This window comes from Malaclemys terrapin, chromosome 6, assembly GCF_027887155.1.
Source record: "Malaclemys terrapin pileata isolate rMalTer1 chromosome 6, rMalTer1.hap1, whole genome shotgun sequence".
Taxonomy (NCBI): Eukaryota; Metazoa; Chordata; order Testudines; family Emydidae; genus Malaclemys; species Malaclemys terrapin.
Genome location: NC_071510.1, coordinates 96114749 through 96136004, shown reverse-complemented (window position 1 = coordinate 96136004; position 21256 = coordinate 96114749). Strand labels below are relative to the sequence as shown.

Here is a 21256-nt window from a genome sequence, read left to right as displayed (position 1 = left end):
TTTTCACTGGACAAAATGATAGAAAATAAATTATTTTGATTAAAAATATAGAGATCAACTGAGATTAGACAGCAGTGTCCAGCAGGAGATTTACTGCCAAAGCTAAATTATGTATCATAACTGGACCACTGGTCTATTACCCTCTTAAAAGTAACCAAGAAATGCAACTGAAGGTCCTTTAAAAACCTTACCAGTGTGTTTTCCCCACTGGAACTATTCCAGAGTCTCATCCGGTCATCTGTACCAATAGTCAGAAGATGAAGCCCATCACTTGTAAAGCATAAGCCGTTAACTCTTCCATTATGAGCAGTGTTTGCTGTCAGGAAAATATGAGCCTGTTCAGTTTTTTAGGGAAGATTTACTATTTTATTTTGTACACTTGTAGAACTGAATGCACTATTTAAATATTCAAATAACTTTCACTCAAGAATATATAAATGTTTATTTGAAAGCAACAAAGTTTCTTATGAAATATATATTGTAAAAACTTTGGATTTTGATACCAAGTGATGAAGTTCCTTATATGTTAGGTTCTATATGGTAAATGTATTACGTGTGTTTGAACATATTTCATTGAAAATGAGAGTAAACATACAGAAGTTTCAATGCCCTTTTCACTTTCTACAGATATCATGATGCTCACATGACACTGCTCTACTGTTGATGTTACTGTAAAGTGCTAACGACGACTTCCAAAAAGGACCCAATCCTGAACTCTTTGGCAAAACATTGACTGACTTTAATGGTTGTCTTGGATGCAGAAAGAATGCAGGATCTGACACCATTTTAAAGGTTTACAAGTGTTTCTGTAGACAGCTTTTCCTCCATCCATAATAAAAATATATTTCTCTTTTACAGCATAAAATATAAGCTTTTTGTGAACATAATGTAAAAATTTGTCCAATGATCTGTTCTGTAGCACCCCGCCACAAAGATAGTTTACATCTACATTTTTTATATATGTAAAGAAGTCTTTTTCACATATTTAGTGTCCCACCCCGAGTTCGTAATTTGGAGCTTCCCTTTTACTTTGTTAAAACTGCTTTACCTGCTCTGCAAATTTTTTTGAAGAAATTAATGAGCTAAGTTTTTTTTACAGTTCTGATCTAGTATTTCAAATTTTTCTCTTGGATTTTTTCTTCCATTGTTCACTATTTCTTCCTCAGTTCCTATTTTAAAAACACCACAAACCTAACAGTTCTCATTAAGCTATATACACACACACACCTCAAAATTTGTCCTTCCAGAGAGGAAAAAAAATAATCAAGTGGGGAGCACAGGAATTAATTGTGTGTTTAAATTTCTAACATACAACAGTCATCCAAGAGAACAGATTTTTTTCTCCCCGGTCTTTGGCATTTCTAAAGCATCTCTCCCTGAGTTATAAATCTTTGTACGTTCATTAATTCATTTTAAGACAATGTACACAGAAGTCCATTTGGTGGCACCCAAAAGTTGTAAGCTAAATTAAAAAGAAATTCTTAGTTCTCCCAGTATGTGGTCATTTCAATAACTTTGAGTGTCAATGACATTTTTAATTCTCAAAACCAAACATTAATATTCCAGATATGCAACAGAGAACATGACACAGCACGTTAAACCACAGCCTACAAAACAAACTCAATGTTGTTTTATGTATAAATCCACCATCAGTATTTTCCTGAATAAAACTCTGATCCTACATGCTTAACTTTACACACTGTAATTAGTCCAATTTATGGGACTGCTCACAGTGTTTAAATTTAGGCATGAGTTAATCTTTTCAGGATTAGGATTACAGACTCAGTCTTTTACTTTGTTTTAAAATAAAACATCCTTTTTCGTTTCAGAAGCTGCTTGATCCAGAATTAATCCAAACTAATTTCTGAACTACAATTTAAAGTACAGTGCTATTCCTTTAATTTAGTTTGCTTCCCAAGTGCAGAAATTGTGTTTAGCTGCATTCGTATAAAATGTTATAATATATGGAGATATCCCATCTCCTAGAACGGGAAGGGACCCCGAAAAGTCATCGAGTCCAACCCCCTGCCTTCACTAGCAGGACCAAGTACTGATTTTGCCCCAGATCCCTAAGTAGCCCCCTCAAGGATTAAACTCACAAGCCTGGGTTTAGCAGGCCAATGCTCAAATCACTGAGCTATCCCTCCCCCGTAATAATGTTAATAATTTAACCAGGGCATAATTTAGTATATTCCAGGACCTAGTCACCTTTGTTAGTATTCGAGTAACACATAATTTAGCATTAAGCAAAGTTAAAAATAAATTTTGAATTTTATAACTAATCTAATACATATATGTCTTGCTTAGATATGAAGATATCTAATAGAGAGCTCTTTAATCTAAAAGACCTAAGCATAACAAGATCCAGTTGCTGGAACTTGAAGCTAGACAAACAAAAATATGCACACATTGTTTAACAGTAAGGGTAATTAACCACTGGAACAACTTATCAAGGGATGTGGTCAATTCTCCATTATTTGAAAACTTTAAATTCCCATTGACTTCAAACAAAGCCAAGGTTTCATCCAGTATGACTTTAAAAAAAGGTATGTTCTAGTTCAGCCCCAAGTTACTGGGTTTAATGCAGGAGTTACCAGGTGAAATTCTATGGCCTGTGTTATGCAAGAGATCACACTAGATGACCACAATGGTCATTTCTTGCATTAAAAACTGTGATGGTATGAAACTCAAGAATGCTTCTAGGTAAAGATGTAGCATATCACCACTATCATATTTCCGTTATAAATATATTCTTTATTACCTGCTTCAGAAGATGCTTTTGACTTCTCCCCATTGTACTGATCAAGAGTAATCAGACATCCAGATGCTCTCCTTACATCCCAGAGTTTTACTCTACTGTCAGCACTAAGAAAAATAAATTGTATGGATTTATTAATTAGAGGAACTGCCTCCAAACATCCCCATCTCTTGCTGTTATGGGTCCAGTAGATGTTCCCATTTTGGGCTGGATTCTGCCCTGACTTACACCTTGTGCTATCACATTCAAGCTAATGAGAATGCAGAGTAGACATCAAGGCAGACTTCGAGCTTCTTGCTCATCAACACAATGTCTGAATAACTAGTACAATATTATTGTACTTGTTAATAATATTGTACAAGTACAATAACAAATAGAACATGGTTGCAAAAATGCTAAGGAACAAGATACAAGTCTATCTAGTCCTTGGAGAAACAATATGCCCATGTAATTAAAAATAACAGCATAAAAGCAGGAAAAGATTAATTGTGTCCCTATTCTGTAAACAAGGGGATAGGTTATTTGCTTTGCTGTTTTTTCTCCTTACGGTTTTCTTCTGCTAATGTTGCACACTGAATGTATGCTGAAAAGGCAGCAGTGCACCAACTGAAAGTAGCAGCTTTTCATTTTGTATATGAATTAGTGGTACCAAGTATTTCCAACAATGTTTTTTGTGTAAAAATAGATTTGGCTTAATAAAGGCAGCAGCATATTTTGCCTTCAGCTGAGAATATTAAAACACACCCTTGTTCTGGAGAAGAGACCCCAAATTGTACCCACTCTATATAATGCATATTTATGGTGACACAAAGTCTACTTGATTTCACATACATACATACACAAACAAGAAAAGAAACAGGCGGCTAACAACAAAATTTAACTATAAGAAAATGTTCTGCATTCCTGAGTAAATAAGCTAAAAATTGATGCCCCAACATTTTGCTCTGCAGCTCTTATAGATTGATTATTTATTCATTCAGATAAGCTTTATCTTCTCTATTCTTGAAGATAGGTCATACATTTACAAGGATCTGCCTCTGTCCGGATTCCTATAATTTTAAAAATAGTGTCCAGTCACAAAAAGTGAGTGGAGGGACACAGTCCAGTGTAGCTTGTCCATGATCTCAATGTAGCCAGTAGGGAAAACATGTTTTTTAAAATGGAAATATTAAGCAAAAGACACAGCAGTGGCTATTTTCCTTAGGTTCACAACCTGACATTGCACAGCTGTACCATAACAGCATACTTCCAAGTTAGCCAAAATTTGTTTTTTTCCAAATTTTTTATTTCAGCTAAAATTTTTGGCTGCCTAAAGTGTAAACACCTGTAGCTTCACAGATTTCCAGATATACTGAATTATAGCGAAAACAACAGGAGCTACAGGTAACCAGCAACAGAAAATTCTCTTCCCAGCAGAGGGCTCTCTGAATGCTTTATGTCAAGCTCAGAGAATCTGGTTAAATGTGTTATTCACTTCTGGGGTCAGTACTGGTTGAATGTTAGTAAATCTGAGTAACTTCCCTGGGAAAGCAAACCTTTGCATTCATCTTGAGAGAATCTCTACCTGAAAATATAGATATTTAAATGTATCCATTGTAGTTGCTAAACAACCTACAAGATTTGAGCTACATCATGCACTACTAATAGAAGTTAAAAAAAAAAAAAAAGTAGAACTCTCTTTCCCTCTTCTTTAAACCTGTTGTTTACAGTAACCATGTGCTGGTGACTGGCTCCCTCTGTGCTGGGTGTCTTACAACATGAGTGCTGAGGAAATGCTTGTTTAAACAGGCATAGCTTGCTGCATGCTTTGAAGGGGGTGAGACTCATGGTCTCCTGTGGGAAGCATGTTCCATAACCATACGTCCTTCACCAAGGATGCTGTCACAAATCCACATTGAAACTTGAGCTTTGTGTGTCCCCCACTGAGCACAGCAGTCATTCAAATGACTTGAGACACAGGCAGTTGCCAAGATACCGTAATTATGTTTTAGCTCATTGAAAGATTAAGAGAACAACAAGAACCTTAAATATGATTATTAGTATAGTAAGAAGCAGCAGTGTAATAGTTTAATGCTGGTCAACTCTGCATAAAATATGGGCTTCAACCACCCCAGTTTCTTGATGGCTCCTTGGGTTGTCTGAAATAGAGTAACAGCTGTCTACTCCAGTGGAGACAGATTTGTGAATCAGTGTTACAAGGTCTATTTCAGATGTGACTGGACATAATCAGGTGGCCAACTGAAAGTGCTAGAAGGCATTTCTGCTCAGAGCTACTACATTGATATTTAGAAGTCGTAAGGAAGTCCGCAGGACATGGACTGCTTAAACACTTTGAACTCTTGGAATGAAATGCCTTCAACAAGGGGTAAAGTTATCTTAAAAAGACAAAAGGAACTCATGAAAGAGGCCTGAGATGGAACTCAGTTCATAACTAAATTTGGAAACACCATATGAACCCTTTCAAAGTTTTATTAATGTTCAGAACATGACAGCTTTACCAGCTGAAATCTGATGGATCATATACATTTTTTCTCTCTTCTCTGAAAAGCTTCCCCACTTTTGTACCGATAATCAGCCCGTTTTTCTACTGCAGCTAGATAGTTCTTCACCAAGTTCCTACAAAGCAGTATTCTTGAAGAAAGATGAAGGTTCTCTCTCTGACCTTTGTAAATGTATCCTGGGAGAAAGTCACCCTTAGCAGGTCATCCATCAAGAAACATACATAAATCATACCTTTGGTCTGATTTCTCAAGCCCCACATCTTATCATTTCCTTTGTCAATAGTGAACATCTAACGCTACCATTTGTTTTCTTCTCCCTCTTATCTCTGCTCCTTCTTCTAGCTACTTCTGTGTGTGTGTGTAACACAGCGGGCAGGATTTAACCTGGGACCTCTGAAGCTTAGTATATGAGCCTCTACTGCATGAGCTAAAAGCTCAGGCTGCAGCAGACTCATTAATCTAAGTGGTCTAGGTGCCACTAGCGGGGCACAGAGCTCCACACCCAGCAGGCCTGGGTTACATATGTATGGACAGACATTCCACTCCAAGCATCTATCAGATTTCCAGATCATTTGTAAAAAGATTTTTTTTTAAGTCTTTAATGTAGATTGGTGTTTGTGAACCTTGTCAGTCAATTGTTCTTTGCACCTCTACATTTTCATGAACAAAAAGAGAGAACAATAAAACAAAAACAAAACAATTCTAAGTACCTGCCTTGGTATCTGCAAGTGTATTTTTATCTTGTTTGTGACTTCCTTCTAAATGGCAAACTCACTGTGACAGGTGTCACAGTTCACGGCAACTGCACCCGTATTTCCCCGCAGTGGTTCAGGATTCTGTGTCAATGTACAGAAACCATGGACTGGGTGCTGGGCCTGGCTTCCCCGCATTTGTACAGATGGTATGGGACAGATCGATGCTGAGATATCACTTTGATAAATTAAAGAAAACAAAAGCCCACCGCCCCAAAAGCGCACCCATGCTCAGGCTTCCAGCTCCCCACCCATTGCCTTTCTTGGGTAAAGACCCACGTCTCTTTCCCTTCTGTCTGAGTATTTCCTGGTTAATAAACAGTTCTCCGCCTTCATTGTGTTATTCTTAGCAAAAGACTCTGCCTAAGCAGGACTGCTTACTTTCTCTTCAGAGACTAACAAACAACAGAGTGATTGCCAACAATTATAAGTTACCACACAACACTTCTTATGTAAGCCTACTTTATTCTTAAGATAACAGCACTACAGAAACAACAAGGAGTCTGGTGGCACCTTAAAGACTAACAGATTTATTTGGGCATAAGCTTTCATGGGTAAAAACCTCACTTCTTCAGATGCACAGAGTGAAAGTTACAGATGCAGGCATTATATACTGACACATGGAGAGCAGGGAGTTACTTTGCAAGTGGAGAACCAGTGCTGACAGGGCCAATTCAATCAGGGTAGATGTAGTCCACTCCCAATAATAGATGAGGAGGTGTCAATTCCAGGAGAGGAAAAGCTGCTTCTGTAATGAGCCAGCCACTCCCAGTCCCTATTCAAGCCCAGATTAATGGTGTTAAATTTGCAAATGAATTTTGGCCGTAGACAATGGATCGTGTGATGTGTCTTGGATGGAAGCTGGAGGCATGTAGGTACGTATAGCAGTCAGTAGGTTTCCGGTATAGGGTGGTGTTTATGTGACCATCACTTATTTGCACTGTAGTGTCCAGGAAGTGGATCTCTTGTGCGGACTGGTCCAGGCTGAGGTTGATGATGGGGTGGAAATTGTTGAAGTCCAATCCTCAGCTCTCGTCCCCTAGTGCCCCTCCTCTACTTGCGCTACATTGATGACATCTTCATCATATGGACCCACGGAAAGGAGGCCCTTGAAGAATTCCACCTGGACTACGTACCTACATGCCTCCAGCTTCCATCCAAGACACATCACACAATCCATTGTCTACAGCCAAGCCCTAAGATACAACCGAATTTGCTCCAACCCCTCAGACAGAGGCAAACACCTACAAGATCTTTATCAAGCATTCTTAAAACTACAATACCCACTTGGGGAAGTGAGGAAACAGATTGACAGAGCAAGACGGGTACCCAGAAATCACCTACTACAGGACAGGCCCAACAAGGACAATAACAGAACACCACTGGCCATCACATACAACCCCCAGCTAAAACCTCTCCAGCGCATTATCCACGATCTACAACCTATCCTGGAAAATGATCCCTCACTCTCACAGACCTTGGGAGGCAGGCCAGTCCTCGCTTACAGACAACCCCCCAACCTGAAGCAAATACTCACCAGCAACTACACACCACACCACAGAAACACCAACCCAGGAACCAATCCCTGTAGCAAATCTCATTGCCTACTCTGTCCCCATATCTAATCTGGTGACACCATGAGAGGACCCAACCACATCAGCCACACCATCAAGGGCTCATTCACCTGCACATCCACTAATGTTATATATGCCATCATGTGCCAGCAATGCCCCTCTGCCATGTACATTGGCCAAACCGGATAGTCCCTCCGCAAAAGAATAAATGGACACAAATCGGACATCAGGAATGGTAACATACATAAGCCAGTAAGTGAACACTTCAATCTCCCTGGGCATTCTATTACAGATTTAAAAGTCACTATCATTGAACAAAAATCTTCAGAAACAGACTTCAAAGAGAAACAGCAGAACTAAAATTCATTTGCAAATTTAACACCATTAATTTGGGCTTGAATAGGGACTGGGAGTGGCTGGCTCATTACAGAAGCAGCTTTTCCTCTCCTGGAATTGACACCTCCTCATCTATTATTGAGAGTGGACTACATTTACCCTGATTGAATTGGCCCTGTCAACACTGGTTCTCCACTTGCAAAGTAACTCCCTGCTCTCCATGTCAGTATATAATGCCTGCATCTGTAACTTTCACTCTATGCATCTGAAGAAGTGAGGTTTTTACCCACGAAAGCTTATGCCCAAATAAATCTGTTAGTCTTTAAGGTGTCACCAGACTCCTTGTTGTTTTTGCACTACAGAGAAAACATCAGAGGGGTAGCTGTGTTAGTCTGAATCTGTAAAAAGCAACAGAGGGTCCTGTGGCACCTTTGAGACTAATAGAAGTATTGGGAGCATAAGCTTTCGTGGGTAAGAACCTCACTTCTTCAGATGCAAGTAATGGAAATCTCCAGAGGCAGGTATAAATCAGTATGGAGATAACGAGGTTAGTTCAATCAGGGAGGGTGAGGTGCTCTGCTAGCAGTTGAGGTGTGAACACCAAGGGAGGAGAAACTGTTTCTGTAGTTGGATAGCCATTCACAGCCTTTGTTTAATCCTGATCTGATGGTGTCAAATTTGCAAATGAACTGGAGCTCAGCAGTTTCTCTTTGGAGTCTGGTCCTGAAGTTTTTTTGCTGTAATATGGCTACCTTTACATCTGCTATTGTGTGGCCAGGGAGGTTGAAGTGTTCTCCTACAGGTTTTTGTATATTGCCATTCCTGGCATATGCATTGCTGGCATATGATGGCATATATAACATTGGTGGACGTGCAGGTGAATGAGCTGGTGATGTTGTAGCTGAAACTACCCTCCCTGATTGAACTAACCTCGTTATCTCCATACTGATTTATACCTGCCTCTGGAGATTTCCACTACTTGCATCTGAAGAAGTGAGGTTCTTACCCACGAAAGCTTATGCTCCCAATACTTCTGTTAGAGAAAACATGTTAAACAATAAAAGAACTACACATCTTTTAATAAATTTACCAGAGATCACCCTCACTTTAACAAGGGTTCTGGTTGGTGATTAGTCCTTCAAACCTCTTACAGGTGTTCCCTGTGGTCATAAGTTCATCACAGCCTCAGTTCAGAACAAGCACTCAGTCTTTTGGGTCCTCATAGGCTAAAGTCCTTCCAACCTTTCCCTCAGGATTGCAGCCCACCTTAGACTAGAAGTCCTGTTAATTTGCTGGAGACCAGGAAGGATGCCCTGAACCTGTTTACAATGAGGATATCTATCCAAAAATCCTCTCTGTTGGTCCCTGGAGATCCAGTTTGACTAGTATATGTGAACCTCTCCAGTGGGTGGCTTCCCAGGGCTGATAACTGAAGGAATTATATTAGCATATCTGAGGTAATATACAATCCCACAATAGCACAAACAACTGCATTTTTAATAAATGGATTCCAAAAGCACTGAAATTAATTCAGTCATATTTATCTTACATCCATAAAGTTTGTCCAGAATATTGTCGTATCTGTCACAGAAGGTACTGTCTTTATGAGTGTCCTGTGAAGTACCACATAATCTAATTACATAATAAGTAACAACAATAATAATGGTTTCTCTGCTTAAAGCATTAAGGGCTAGCATAGGTTGGTTGCTAGACCCCCCAAAAAAGTGAATGTTGTAAGAAAAAGAAAGAAAAAAAAAATGGTGGAACTTCATACTGTCTCCCTCTTAAGAATAACTAAGTAAACTTCTTTCAGAATCAGATATATCACAAAGTCCTAGGAGGAGATTGCTGTCAAAGTCTAACTTTGTTTCATTCAAAATTTTGCATTCATAGTATTATTGCTAGTACAGTTAGGGTTCATACTGAGTCCTGAGGGTCAAGAGTGACACAATCCCTCCTGATCTCTTTGTGATGATAAAAATAGGAAGTATTGTGAACTATACTCATCCTTGGAAAGGAACCTTCTTTATTGCTGCAATCTGTCAAAGATGATATACTGTCTCCGTCCGATTCTGTTTTTTCTGTTACGACACGAACTTGGGTCCAGAAAGTTGATTCAGTGCTATGGAGTATCCCTGGTAAATTACGTACACCCAGCACCCCATACTTCCTGGTCATGTCCTTACATCTGTCAGCAGAAGCTTAAAGCTTTGCAACAAGTCTCTGACAAGCACTGGGACATTCTTCCTCTTTTGAATCCGTTATGTTATGTCCAGTACCTTTCCTTCATCAATGAAATCTACAGAATCTAGTGTTTTTGTGAGATCTGAAAACCTTTCTCTGCTTGTACTGTGTGAAAGCAGGTTTCATTGTAGCAGCCGTGTTAGTCTGTATCCGCAAAAAGAACAGGAGTACTTGTGGCACCTTAGAGACTAACAAATTTATTTGAGCATAAGCTTTCATGGACTATAGCCCACTTCATCGGATGCATAGAATGGAACATATAGTGAGGAGATATATATGCATATAGAGAACATGAAAAGGTGGGAGTTGCCCTACCAACTCTAAGAGGCTAATTAATTAAGATGACCTATTGTCAGCAGGAGAAAAAAAACTTTTGTAGTGATAATCAAGATAGCCCATTTAAGACAGTTTGACAAGAAGGTGTGAGGATACTTGTCATAACTATAAAGGGAAGGGTAATAGCTGTCCTGTGTACAGTACTATAAATCCCTCCTGGCCAGAGACTCCAAAATCCTTTTCCCTGTAAAGGGTTAAGAAGCTCAGGTAACCTGGCTGGCATCTGACCTAAAGGACCAATAAGGGGACAAGATACTTTCAAATCTTGGGGGGGGGAAGGCTTTTGTTTGTGTTCTTTGTTTGGGAGTGTGTTCGTTCTCGGGACTGAGAGGGACCAGACATCAATCCAGGTTCTCCACATCTTTCTAAGCAAGTCTCTCCTATTTCAAACTTGTAAGTAAATAGCCAGGCAAGGCGTGTTAGTTTTCCTTTGTTTTCTCAACTTGTAAATGTACCTTTTACTAGAGTGTTTATCTTTGTTTGCTGTACTTTGAACCTGAGACTAGAGGGGAGTCCTCTGAGCTCTTTAAGTTTGATTACCCTGTAAGGTTAATTTCCATACTGATTTTACAGAGATGATTTTTACCTTTTTCTTTAATTAAAAACCTTCTTTTTAAGAACCTGATTGATTTTTCCTTGTTTTAGATCCAAAGGGGTTTTGGATCTTGATTCACCAGGAGTTGGTGGGAGGAAGGAGGGGGGATGGTTAATTTCTCCCTGTTGTAGATCCCAGGGGGGGGTTGGAACTGATTCACCAGGTGTTGGTGGGAGGAAGGAGGGGAATGGTTAATTTCTCCTTGTTTTAAGATCCAAGGGGTTTTGGATTTGTTTTCACCAGGGATTTGGTGAGGGTTTTTCAAGGCTTCCCAGGGAGGGAATCCATTGATGGTGGCAGCCGAACCAGAGCTAAGCTGGTAGTTAAGCTTAGAAGTTTTTCACGCAGGCCCCTACATTTGTACCCTAAAGTTCAAAGTGGGGATCTCAGTCCTGACAATACTTAACATGGGGAAATAGATTCAATGTGTGTAATGGCTCAGCCATTCCCAGTCTCTATTTAAGCCTAAATTGATAGTATCTAGTTTGCATATTAATTCAAGTTCAGCAGTTTCTCGCTGGAGTCTGTTTTTGAAGCTTTTTGTTGCAAAACTGCCACCTTTAAATCTGTTATTGAGTGGCCAGAGAGGTTGAAGTGTTCTCTTACTGGTTTTTAAATGTTATGATTCCTCATGTCAGATTTGTGTCCATTTATTCTTTTGCGTAGAGAAAGCAGCGTCACTGTGTGAACTGCACCTCTGACCTCTTTCACCCTCCACACCCCTTGCCACCTTCAGGTCTCAGGCCTCTAACCATCACCTGTGATTCTCCCATTCTCTGAGCAGAACCTGGGCAACAGTCCCTTAGGACTAACAGTGATTGCCTCAGCTGGTATGACTTAGTCTTAGACCCTCCAGGGCAATGTCAGTGGTAATCAGAGGCTGTCATGGGGCAACTGGCTCTTAAAGGAGAGAGAGTCAGGGCCTAGCTTGCCCATGTCAGCCCTCTGAGGACCTACCTGGGAGTAATTGCTTGCCTCAGGTAACTGGTTAATGGTCAATTAGTAGAGAAGCCCCACATCCTATAAAAATGAGCTGAGTCAGAGGGAATGCTCTCTGGAAGGTGTCTCTAGGGAGAAGAGGCTTGTGAGAGGAAGGCAACCCCAAAAGGAAATCATCCCCCAAAACGGAACAGGAGTATCCCAGGGGAAAGAACTGGGAGAGCTCCAGAAGAGAAACTGTTCCCCAGATTGAGGGAGCAACAGTACCCTGAGGGAAGGGATCTGAGACTGTTCCGGGGGAAAAAAAAAAAAAAGTATTCTGGGAGAAGGAGCCAGAGACTGTTCCCCGGATGAAGGGAACAGGTATCCTGAAGGAGAAATCCAGAGGCTGTTCTCCCCAAAGCTAGTTGGACTGACCCCAGTACAGCAGATACCTTGAAGGTGCCTGAATAAAGTCTTGCTTATGTTACTGTAATTTCCTGTTGTCAGTAAATGAGGCTTTCTGAAGGGGGTGCTCTTTGATATGCAAAAGAGCTATTTAGACTGGCTGGTACACCCAGCTGAGGGGAAATTAAGGCAGGGTTTGCCCATGGCACCATGCCTGAACACTGCGGGGCATGAAGTTGGAGGCAGAGTATCCACAGAAGTCAGAAAGTCTTTTTAAAGCGAAGTATCATTTAGAACAAAAGCATTTCAAGGGGGGCTGTGGGGGCAAAAGACGTATCTGGCTTCAAGACTGAGCTTGGTAAGTTTATGGAGGGGATGGTAAGATGGGATAGCCTAATTTTGGCAATTAATTGATCTTTGACTAGTAGCGGTAAATATGCCCAATGGCCTGTGATGGGATGTTAGACGGGGTGGGATCTGAGTTACTACAGAGAATTCTTTCCTGGGTATCTGGCTGGTGAGTCTTGCCCACATGTTCAGGATTCAGCTGATCATCATATTTGGGGTCGGGAAGGAATTTTCCTCCAGGACAGATTGGCAGAGGCCCTGGGTTTTTCTCGCCTTCCTCTGCAGCATGGGGCAAGGGTAACTTGCTAGAGGATTCTCTGCACCTTGAAGTCTTTAAATCACGATTTGAGGACTTCAATAGCTCAGACATAGGTTAGGGGTTTGATACAGGAGTGGGTGGGTGAGATTCTGTGGCCTGTGTTGTGCGGGAGGTCAGACTAGACAATCATAATGGTCCCTTCTGATCTTAAAGTCTATGATTCTATGAAATTTCAAAGACAAAATAGCTTAAAAACAAAGAATAAAGCAGCCCTATCAGCATGCAAGCTTACCAGGTACTTAGCCCCTGGCAACTAACTTCCTATAGACTCTTCTGAAGAGCCCCTCTGTGCAAGCCTGTCTCGCTGTCAGAGTTCATTGACGGCATCCTGGACAGTCCCTAGCAACTCAATCCCTTTTGCAAAAATCAAATAACTTTTTCCGTGTTATAGCCCTTTTACTCTCTAGCCTCCTCCCCCGGCAAAACAGCTGTGTCATTTCGGTCTAGAGCCTTGAAAGAGGTCATTGTCTTACAACAACTCTGAATGTTTGCTGGGAGGTTGCTTATTTGGGAATATTGTGTTGCCTTCCTCTAGATTCTTCCCACTGTCCCCTATTAAAGGGTGTCAGTACATTATTGGGGTACCAATTCACCAACCTCTTGAGGAGGGCTTTACGCCATGTTCCAAGAGGGCAAGACAAAAGCCCACAGGTAAGAATAAAAAAAATTTGACCTTGACACAGAGCTGGAAGTTGCAGAGGATATGGAAAATTAGACTAGAATCATAGGCGCAACAAGAGGGAAAACACTAGGGGAATCTGGTTGACATCTTAGATATTTATACATAAATTCAAGGAGAATGGGAGTTGAGGCCAAGTTCTGGACAGCCTATGAGCACGGAATGAGCTGCACCATATTGGGGCCAAAGGTCAGACAACAATGCAGGACCAGGCCAGGTTAAAACTACAGTCAGAGTCCCTTACCAAACTGAGAGAGAGATGACAATTGGGGTTGGGCCAGGTCAGGATCTTTCACGAAGGTCAGCAGTGGTCTTAAGCTGGACACAGTGACCAGGATCAGGGTCAGGAGCCAAGCCTACGTCGAGAGTCATAAGTGTAGAATCAAGGTGAGTCACACCAAAGAGTGGCAAGCTGGGTCTAAGGCAGAAGCACACTGGAGGTCTGCATTGTTCAGACAATGCCCAGAAATGGCTTTCTGGTTTAGATGGAGAACACCAGATAATCAGGAAATCACGCAGGGCTGCTGCTCATGCCCCCTAGGTGGGACATCCCCCAGAGCTAAGCCTCTCAGTCCCTCTTGGTGGCAGCCCTGCCTGGGCCCCTGGTGGTGATGAAGAAGCATCACCTGATTCAAACCCTGCAGACCCTTATTCTAGGCCCATAGGTTCCTACAACTTCAAAAAAAAACAAACCAGGAAGAACTGGAAGTTTTAGTACACATTCTAAATTCTGAGTTAATGGGCATTACAGAGACTTGATGGGATACACCTCATGACTGGAATATTGGAATAGACAGGTATAGCTTTTCAGGAAGGACAGACATGGGAAAAAGGGCGGTAGAGTTGCATTTGTATATCAAGAATGCATATACCTATTTAGAGATCCAGAAGGAGGTGAGAGGCAGACCAGCTGAAAGTCTCTGGGTGAAGATAAAGGGGGCAAAAAAAAAACATGAGGAGGCGGCGGCGGCGCCATTTCTGGAACAAACAATAGAAACATCCAACACAGAAGTAGTACTGGGGGACTTTAACTAGCCAGATTATCTGCTGGAAAGGTAATATAGCAACACACAAAATGTCCAGTAAGTCCAATATACAGTAACTTCCCCTCATTGACTAGGTCACATTTTGTTTTAATACAGTTATGACATAGCAGCATTCATAACATCAGTTCCACATCTGTCACAGGTTGCGGCTAATTTTGCTTCTTTTGCGGCCCTTGCTAGAATCTTATTCACTTGCTATAATCTTATCCCCTAGCTTTCCCACTAAATATTTGGGGGGTCTGAACATAAGTGGTGACATGATGTTTGACCTACAAGCAAGTATTCCAAGAGCAGAGGTATCTTCTTGAGGCTGCATTAGTGGATATAAAATAAGCTGCAAACCTCAGGGAGATCAATGAAGCATCCACAACAATGAAAGATGCTAGGGAGATTTTCTGTAAAAACAACTTTATCTTTTTAATTTGATGATACATTTTCCATTAGTTCATCTTTCTAAATCTGCTCCTCCTTGCATGAAAGACCTCATAATCCCCTCTGTCGAGGGGCAAAGTGGACAGTTTAGGAAAAACCCATAGAATATGTCTCCTCTTTGGCTACTTCCTAAAATAGTTGGACACTTGGTCATGTCCACTATTTGTTTTTAACTAATAATTTTTCTATATGCAGTTATTTTACAATTGGTATTCTATTATTTTGAAACATCAGGGAATCCTGGTCAGTCACCCAGCAAGCTCAAAGCTAGTAACAATTTCACATACTGCTGTAAGAGATAATCCCAGTGTCCTGGCTAATATTTCTTTTCTCAGTAAATCATATTATATTGTCCAAATCTACAAGCCATCTATTATTAAGAAGATAATAGCTCCTCCAGTTTGCTGTCAGTGCATCATCAGTATATATCATCATCTAATAGAGCAATATGAGATAACATTTTATACCCAAACCATATAAAAATCAGATTATATTCCCTTCCTCTTGTGGATTGGCTGGTGTATTTCAAAATACTACTTCTGAGTGAAACTTTTACCATATTCTATACATCTACAATACTCTTCTCTTGTGAGGGTTTGCTGATATCTACATGAAGTTTTGTAAGTTGTCTCTCAAATATGGAGAAGATATTCAGTTCTAGATTTCTTTCTATAAGGCAGCCAGTTCAGATTATCATGGTTTCCCTTTTTCTTCTGACGCTGACTCTGAATTGTTGTTACTAGAAGACGATCATTTGTGTGTCTCTTTCTTATTTCTTTATGCTTGGTTTGCACTTCTAGTATCTATTATTGTGGTTTATGGTGCTTTAAGAATGCTGGTGACTGACTATTGTACCTTAAATTCTTAAATGCAGAGTTCAAAGAGACTTGTTACTTGGAAGCAACTGCAGCTAGCATTGGTTCAGAATAATACTAAGAATAAGTGTGCTGGATGTAGCTTGTAAGAAAGAACCTCTCACTATGCTAAATTGATTAATTTTGTTGTTACTTTAGTTTGCTGTTTTTTATTTTGATGAATTTAAAGTAGTTGTAATTGAGTCAGATGGCACAACTGACTGAATTTTGGGAAACATTTATGTACAGATGAATCAGAAGAAGAGCAGATGGAGAGCAGAAGATAATAAGAGAATAAGAGGGAGCACGTCCCTCTTTTTTGGACTTCAGCTGATTCCAATGCCACAAATAAGATTGCTGCAAACGTTCCATTAAGAGGCATATTCTGAACCTCTCCCATAAAATTTTGGTTGATGGACACATTGACTGGAATTTTTCTGAATTAATAAAACTGTGTAGAATATTTCAGAATAAGATTAGAATTATTAATATTGTATGGCAAAGACTCAATCAAAAATTACCTCAATTTTTCAGCCACTTAAATGTGAACACTGTTTTGTGGTAAAAAGAAGAAAATTATTAACTATGGATCATTGTTGTGATTGTTGTCATAGGTTTTTCATAATCAGAGTTAGGTACATATATTTCTCTGAGTTAGGTGATAGCTGTATATCAGAGATGCCAGTGAAAATGAGTTTGCTGACAAAAAAGTGACTGGAATCTAAAACTGCTGACTGCAAAACTTTTGACCTTTAGATGACAAACAAATTTCATGTTAAACCTGTTAGTCACATCTGCAGTTTTAGAGATGAAATGCTGGGTCATCTAAAGTGTTATTGGACTAAAATTCTATTAACATTTTGTCATCTAAAGCTTTGGATGACAAATCTTTTCCTGACTAAAACTTCTGATTGAAAATGGGTTTGATGACAAACATTTCTCATCTTTAGATGACAATGTTTCACCTCTAACCAAAATATCTAAACTGCAAAAATGTACTCAACCACAGAGGAGCATTTCAAATTACAGCAATAGGAATATTCATGTTCTTTAGAGTAATGTGTCACATTCTGCAACACACTCTCCTTAGTGTTTTCCCCATTTCTGTTATGGAAGGCACTTTACATTAATTTTAAGTACTGAGAAAACCTTTACTTTGAGAGTCTCAAACTTTGCAGGAATTTTCAGCATTGCCTAAATGACGTAAGACATTTTGAAAATTTTACCCATTGTCTAAAAATGCATAACAATTCAAATTATGGATTACAGGAGAGTTACAGGATGTAGAAGGGTAAGAAAAGAATGAGGTAGCAACACTCAGTTCTAATTTTTTTGAGAGTGAAGACCTCAAAGCCTCTCTCAAGACTCATAATGATTTTTTACATTAAAAGAGCCACAGTGAATTAGATTTCTGCAAAACAGTAGATCTACTATTAAAAAATCTTTTCAAAAATTCTGTCATTTACTGATGTAACAAATGATATTGGAAATATGAAAATAATACATTTGTTATAGAAAAATGTTGCTGCACTGAATGCCTTGTGCTTCCTTCTCCCTTGGCCTGATTTCCTGGCATCCCGACGCAGCTTGACTCCTGGCATCTGACTTGTGATTCCTGACCTACAGTTTGGCTCCTGCTTCTGACCTCTCAGTATCCTGACCTAGCTAACTTTTGACTCCTGTGTTGTGGCTGTGGATTCTGGCTCCAACTATTGGTCTGGCCACCCACGACCCTGTGGGACCAAGCCCAGTGCAAGAAGGATGGACCTGGCACCACCACCATAGCCACCAGAAGCATCGGACTTGCCCAAATGGATAATTCAGGTGGATAATCAAGCATGGCAGCCCCAAGTTGCACAGTTGACAAGAGATAACCAGTGGCTGCAGGATCAAGCTAGGCTGCTCAGCACTAACAATACCACTCTGTGAACACTATCTGCAGGGCCTTGTCCTGAACAGGGACCTGCAATACCTTTGCCCGAACAGTTAGATGGGAACTGACAGCAGTTCCAAAGTTTCATGAGCCAATGCCGGCTTCTGTTTCAGATACATCCCCAAATCTATGTCTCTAACCAGGCCAAGGTGGCCTTAGTTATCAGCCTGCTGACAGGAGACACGTTAGTATCAATTCCGGCGGGGGTTGCAGGAAGATATCAAAGATGAACTGGTCTGAGATGCCTACAGGTCTAGACTTCTTTCTGGACTTTACCATCTGCATAGATAATTGGCTGGGAGAAGAAAGAGATGAAGACACTTGCATCCCTTATATCCGTGTGCCATGACCTCATCTTCTGCATCATCCACCAGACCCATGTCTCTTATACATGCCACCCATGCACAAACTCAACCTATAATCTTAGGATATAGCTACACTATGGCTAGAACAGCCCTCTAGCACAGATGCAGCCTACACCGAAAGGTGATTTTCTGCCGATTTAAGACCACTTCCCGAATTACACTAGCTACATTGATGTAGCTGCGTCTACACTGGGGATTTTCTTGGCAGAGCTATGTCAGTCAAAGGTGTTTATTTTTCACACCCCGACCAACATAGCTATGTTGACAATACTTAAGTGTAGACCGGTGTGGGCAAACTTTTTGGCCCAAGGGCCACATCGGGGTTGCACAACTGTATGGAGGGCCGGGTAGGGAAGGCTGTGCCTCCCCAAACAGCCTGGCCCCCGTCCCCTATCTGTCATCTCCCACTTCCTGCCCCTTGACTGCCCCCCTCAGAACTCCCAACCCATCCAACCCCCCCTGCTCCTTGTCCCCTGACCGCCCCCTCCCAGGACCCCCACCCCCATCTGACACCCCTGCTCCCTGTCCCCTGACTGCCCTCCCAACCCCTATCTACATCCCCACCCCCTGACAGGACTCCTGGGACTCCCACTCCCAACCCTCCCTGTTCTCCATCCCCTGACCGCCCCCCCAGAACCTCCACCCCATCCAACCGTCCCCTCCTCCCTGACTGACCCCCCCCACTCCCCGCCCCCTTACCAGCAGCAGGAGCTCGCAGCCGTGACACCTGGCCAGAGCCAGCTGCGCTCCCCACGCTGCCCAGCGGGAGCAGCGGGCCAGAGTGCGGCCTGCGCAACGGAGTGGCTGCGGGGGAGGGGTGACAGCAGAGGAGGGGCCAGGGACTAGGCTCCCCAGCCAGGAGCTCAGGGGCAGGGCAGGATGGTCCCACCGTAGTTTGCGCACATCTGGTGTGGACCAACCCTGTGTGCACCATTTGGATAGCTCTTCAATCCACTTTTTTCCATCTAGGATCTACAGTATCATGGTAGTATAAATACTAATGCAGACCTTCACCTCAAATGCATATTAAACTTTCTGGATGTTGTGTATCAAAATATTTTTTCCTAAATAAGTCAGTTTACAATGCTTTCTATAAGCCATTTTACTGCTTATTTATATTACAGAAATAGTTTTTACCTTGCAGTTGCCAAGACATACTCATGACGCGGGGACCAGGCCACTGCCAGCACTTCTTGCCTGTGACCTAGAAATATGGTACCATGAGAAATTTCAGGTAACTTATTGATAAACAACTTTTCTGATAGAAGTAAAAGTAGCATTAGTCCAATTGCATTTCTCTTGGATATATCTATCAATTTACAACTACCATCAATATTCTGGTATTAATTTGGAGTTATGGGAAGAGTGTTCCTTATTTTGGATTATTGGCAGTTTACCTTTTTTTTTTTTTCTTCCTTTGCTTGGGTAAGAATGCATTCAGCTGAAAATGATATGAAGAATACTAAGTTTACCTCTCTATACTCTACTAGCCCAGACGACTTTATCATTCTACAGCTATGCTAGCAAAAGAATAGCACATACAGAATTTTTAACAATAACATTTAAAATACACAAATGTAAAAATCAATTTAGTGCCAGTTTTTATTGAGCTATTTCACCGTGTTTTACAGTAGATTAAAAAAAAAATGTATGTATGTATGTATGTATGTATAGCAGATCTTATATCTAGATTATTTATTCTACTCCTTGCCAACATCCCAAATTTGAAGTTAAGTGTGTGCTTTATTTTGGTCTCTTAGCAGCATGAGGATCATGCACTGTTTATTGAGTGGTGATATAATACATTTATTAACAAACCATAGTGGGTTTTGAGCTCCTCAAAAACATGTCTAGAAAAACTATAAACAATAGAAAGTGTTACGGAATCTAAATACACCTCTACCCCAATATAACGCTGTCCTCGGGAGCCAAAAAAATCTTACCGCGTTATAGGTGAAACCGCGTTATATCGAACCTGCTTTGATCCACCGGAGTGTGCAGCCCCCCCCGGCGCTGCTTTACTGTGTTATATCCGAATTCATTATATCGGGTCGCATTATATCAGGGTAGAGGTGTATAGGGTTGCTACTATGCCACTTATAACAAAATGAGCATGAGCGAGCAAATAATGGGATTGATAAAAAGTAGGTTAGATCATATACATACATCTTTGGCCTCATAACCAAGAGTTATTTACACCACTTCCTTCTGTACATCTATATGAGTACACTCAACATTTTATCATTTATATTTCCCTGATAGTGTTTCATTTCAATTACCCACAACCAACTCAAACACCAAGGCTTTCCAGAGCATAAAGCCCTAGGGCCTCCTAACATTATTAGATAAACTTCAAGGTTCAGATACTGCTATCCTTATGTCGAGTAATATCTTACTCCCCAAGCCAAAGAGTCTTAAAGAAAGTACATCCATACAAAATCTCTAGAGGATATTTTGTTTAAAAATATTAAGGTTTTGTAAAAAAGCAAACACACACACACACACACACACACACACACACTCTTCATGAACACAAGTACAACATTCCTGGAGATTCTAAAACAACATTTAAACAAATATTAATCTATACTGAGTCAGAACGTCAGATGGTGTAAATTGGTACAACTGTGTTGATTTTCACCAGCTGAAAATAGGGCCCCTTATCCTCAAGGGATGCTAAATGGAATTTACCTTTTTATAGAACGATAAATTAAAAAGCCCCCAGAAGTCTCTTAAAACTTTCATATCTCAAAAATTCATAATTTGTTTTTAAAAATAAACTACACTAACTAGATAACACTTTTGCTCAGCTAATTAATATTTTGATTTAAGAAGTCTGAGTTATGCAAACAGAAATA

General features: G+C 40.7%; 1 protein-coding gene across 3 annotated transcripts in view; it reads right to left on the bottom strand.

Moving 5' to 3' along the window:
* Window positions 1-21256, bottom strand: part of ERCC8 (ERCC excision repair 8, CSA ubiquitin ligase complex subunit) — a 62784-nt gene that overhangs the window by 26258 nt on the left and 15270 nt on the right. For all 3 annotated transcript variants that reach the window (XM_054032567.1, XM_054032566.1, XM_054032565.1), the window contains exons 7-9: window positions 19536-19602; window positions 2762-2865; window positions 192-316 (exon numbers count right to left, since the gene is read on the bottom strand). In XM_054032567.1, coding sequence (XP_053888542.1) covers window positions 192-316; window positions 2762-2865; window positions 19536-19602 — 296 coding nt within the window. The remainder of the gene's footprint in view (window positions 1-191; window positions 317-2761; window positions 2866-19535; window positions 19603-21256) is intronic.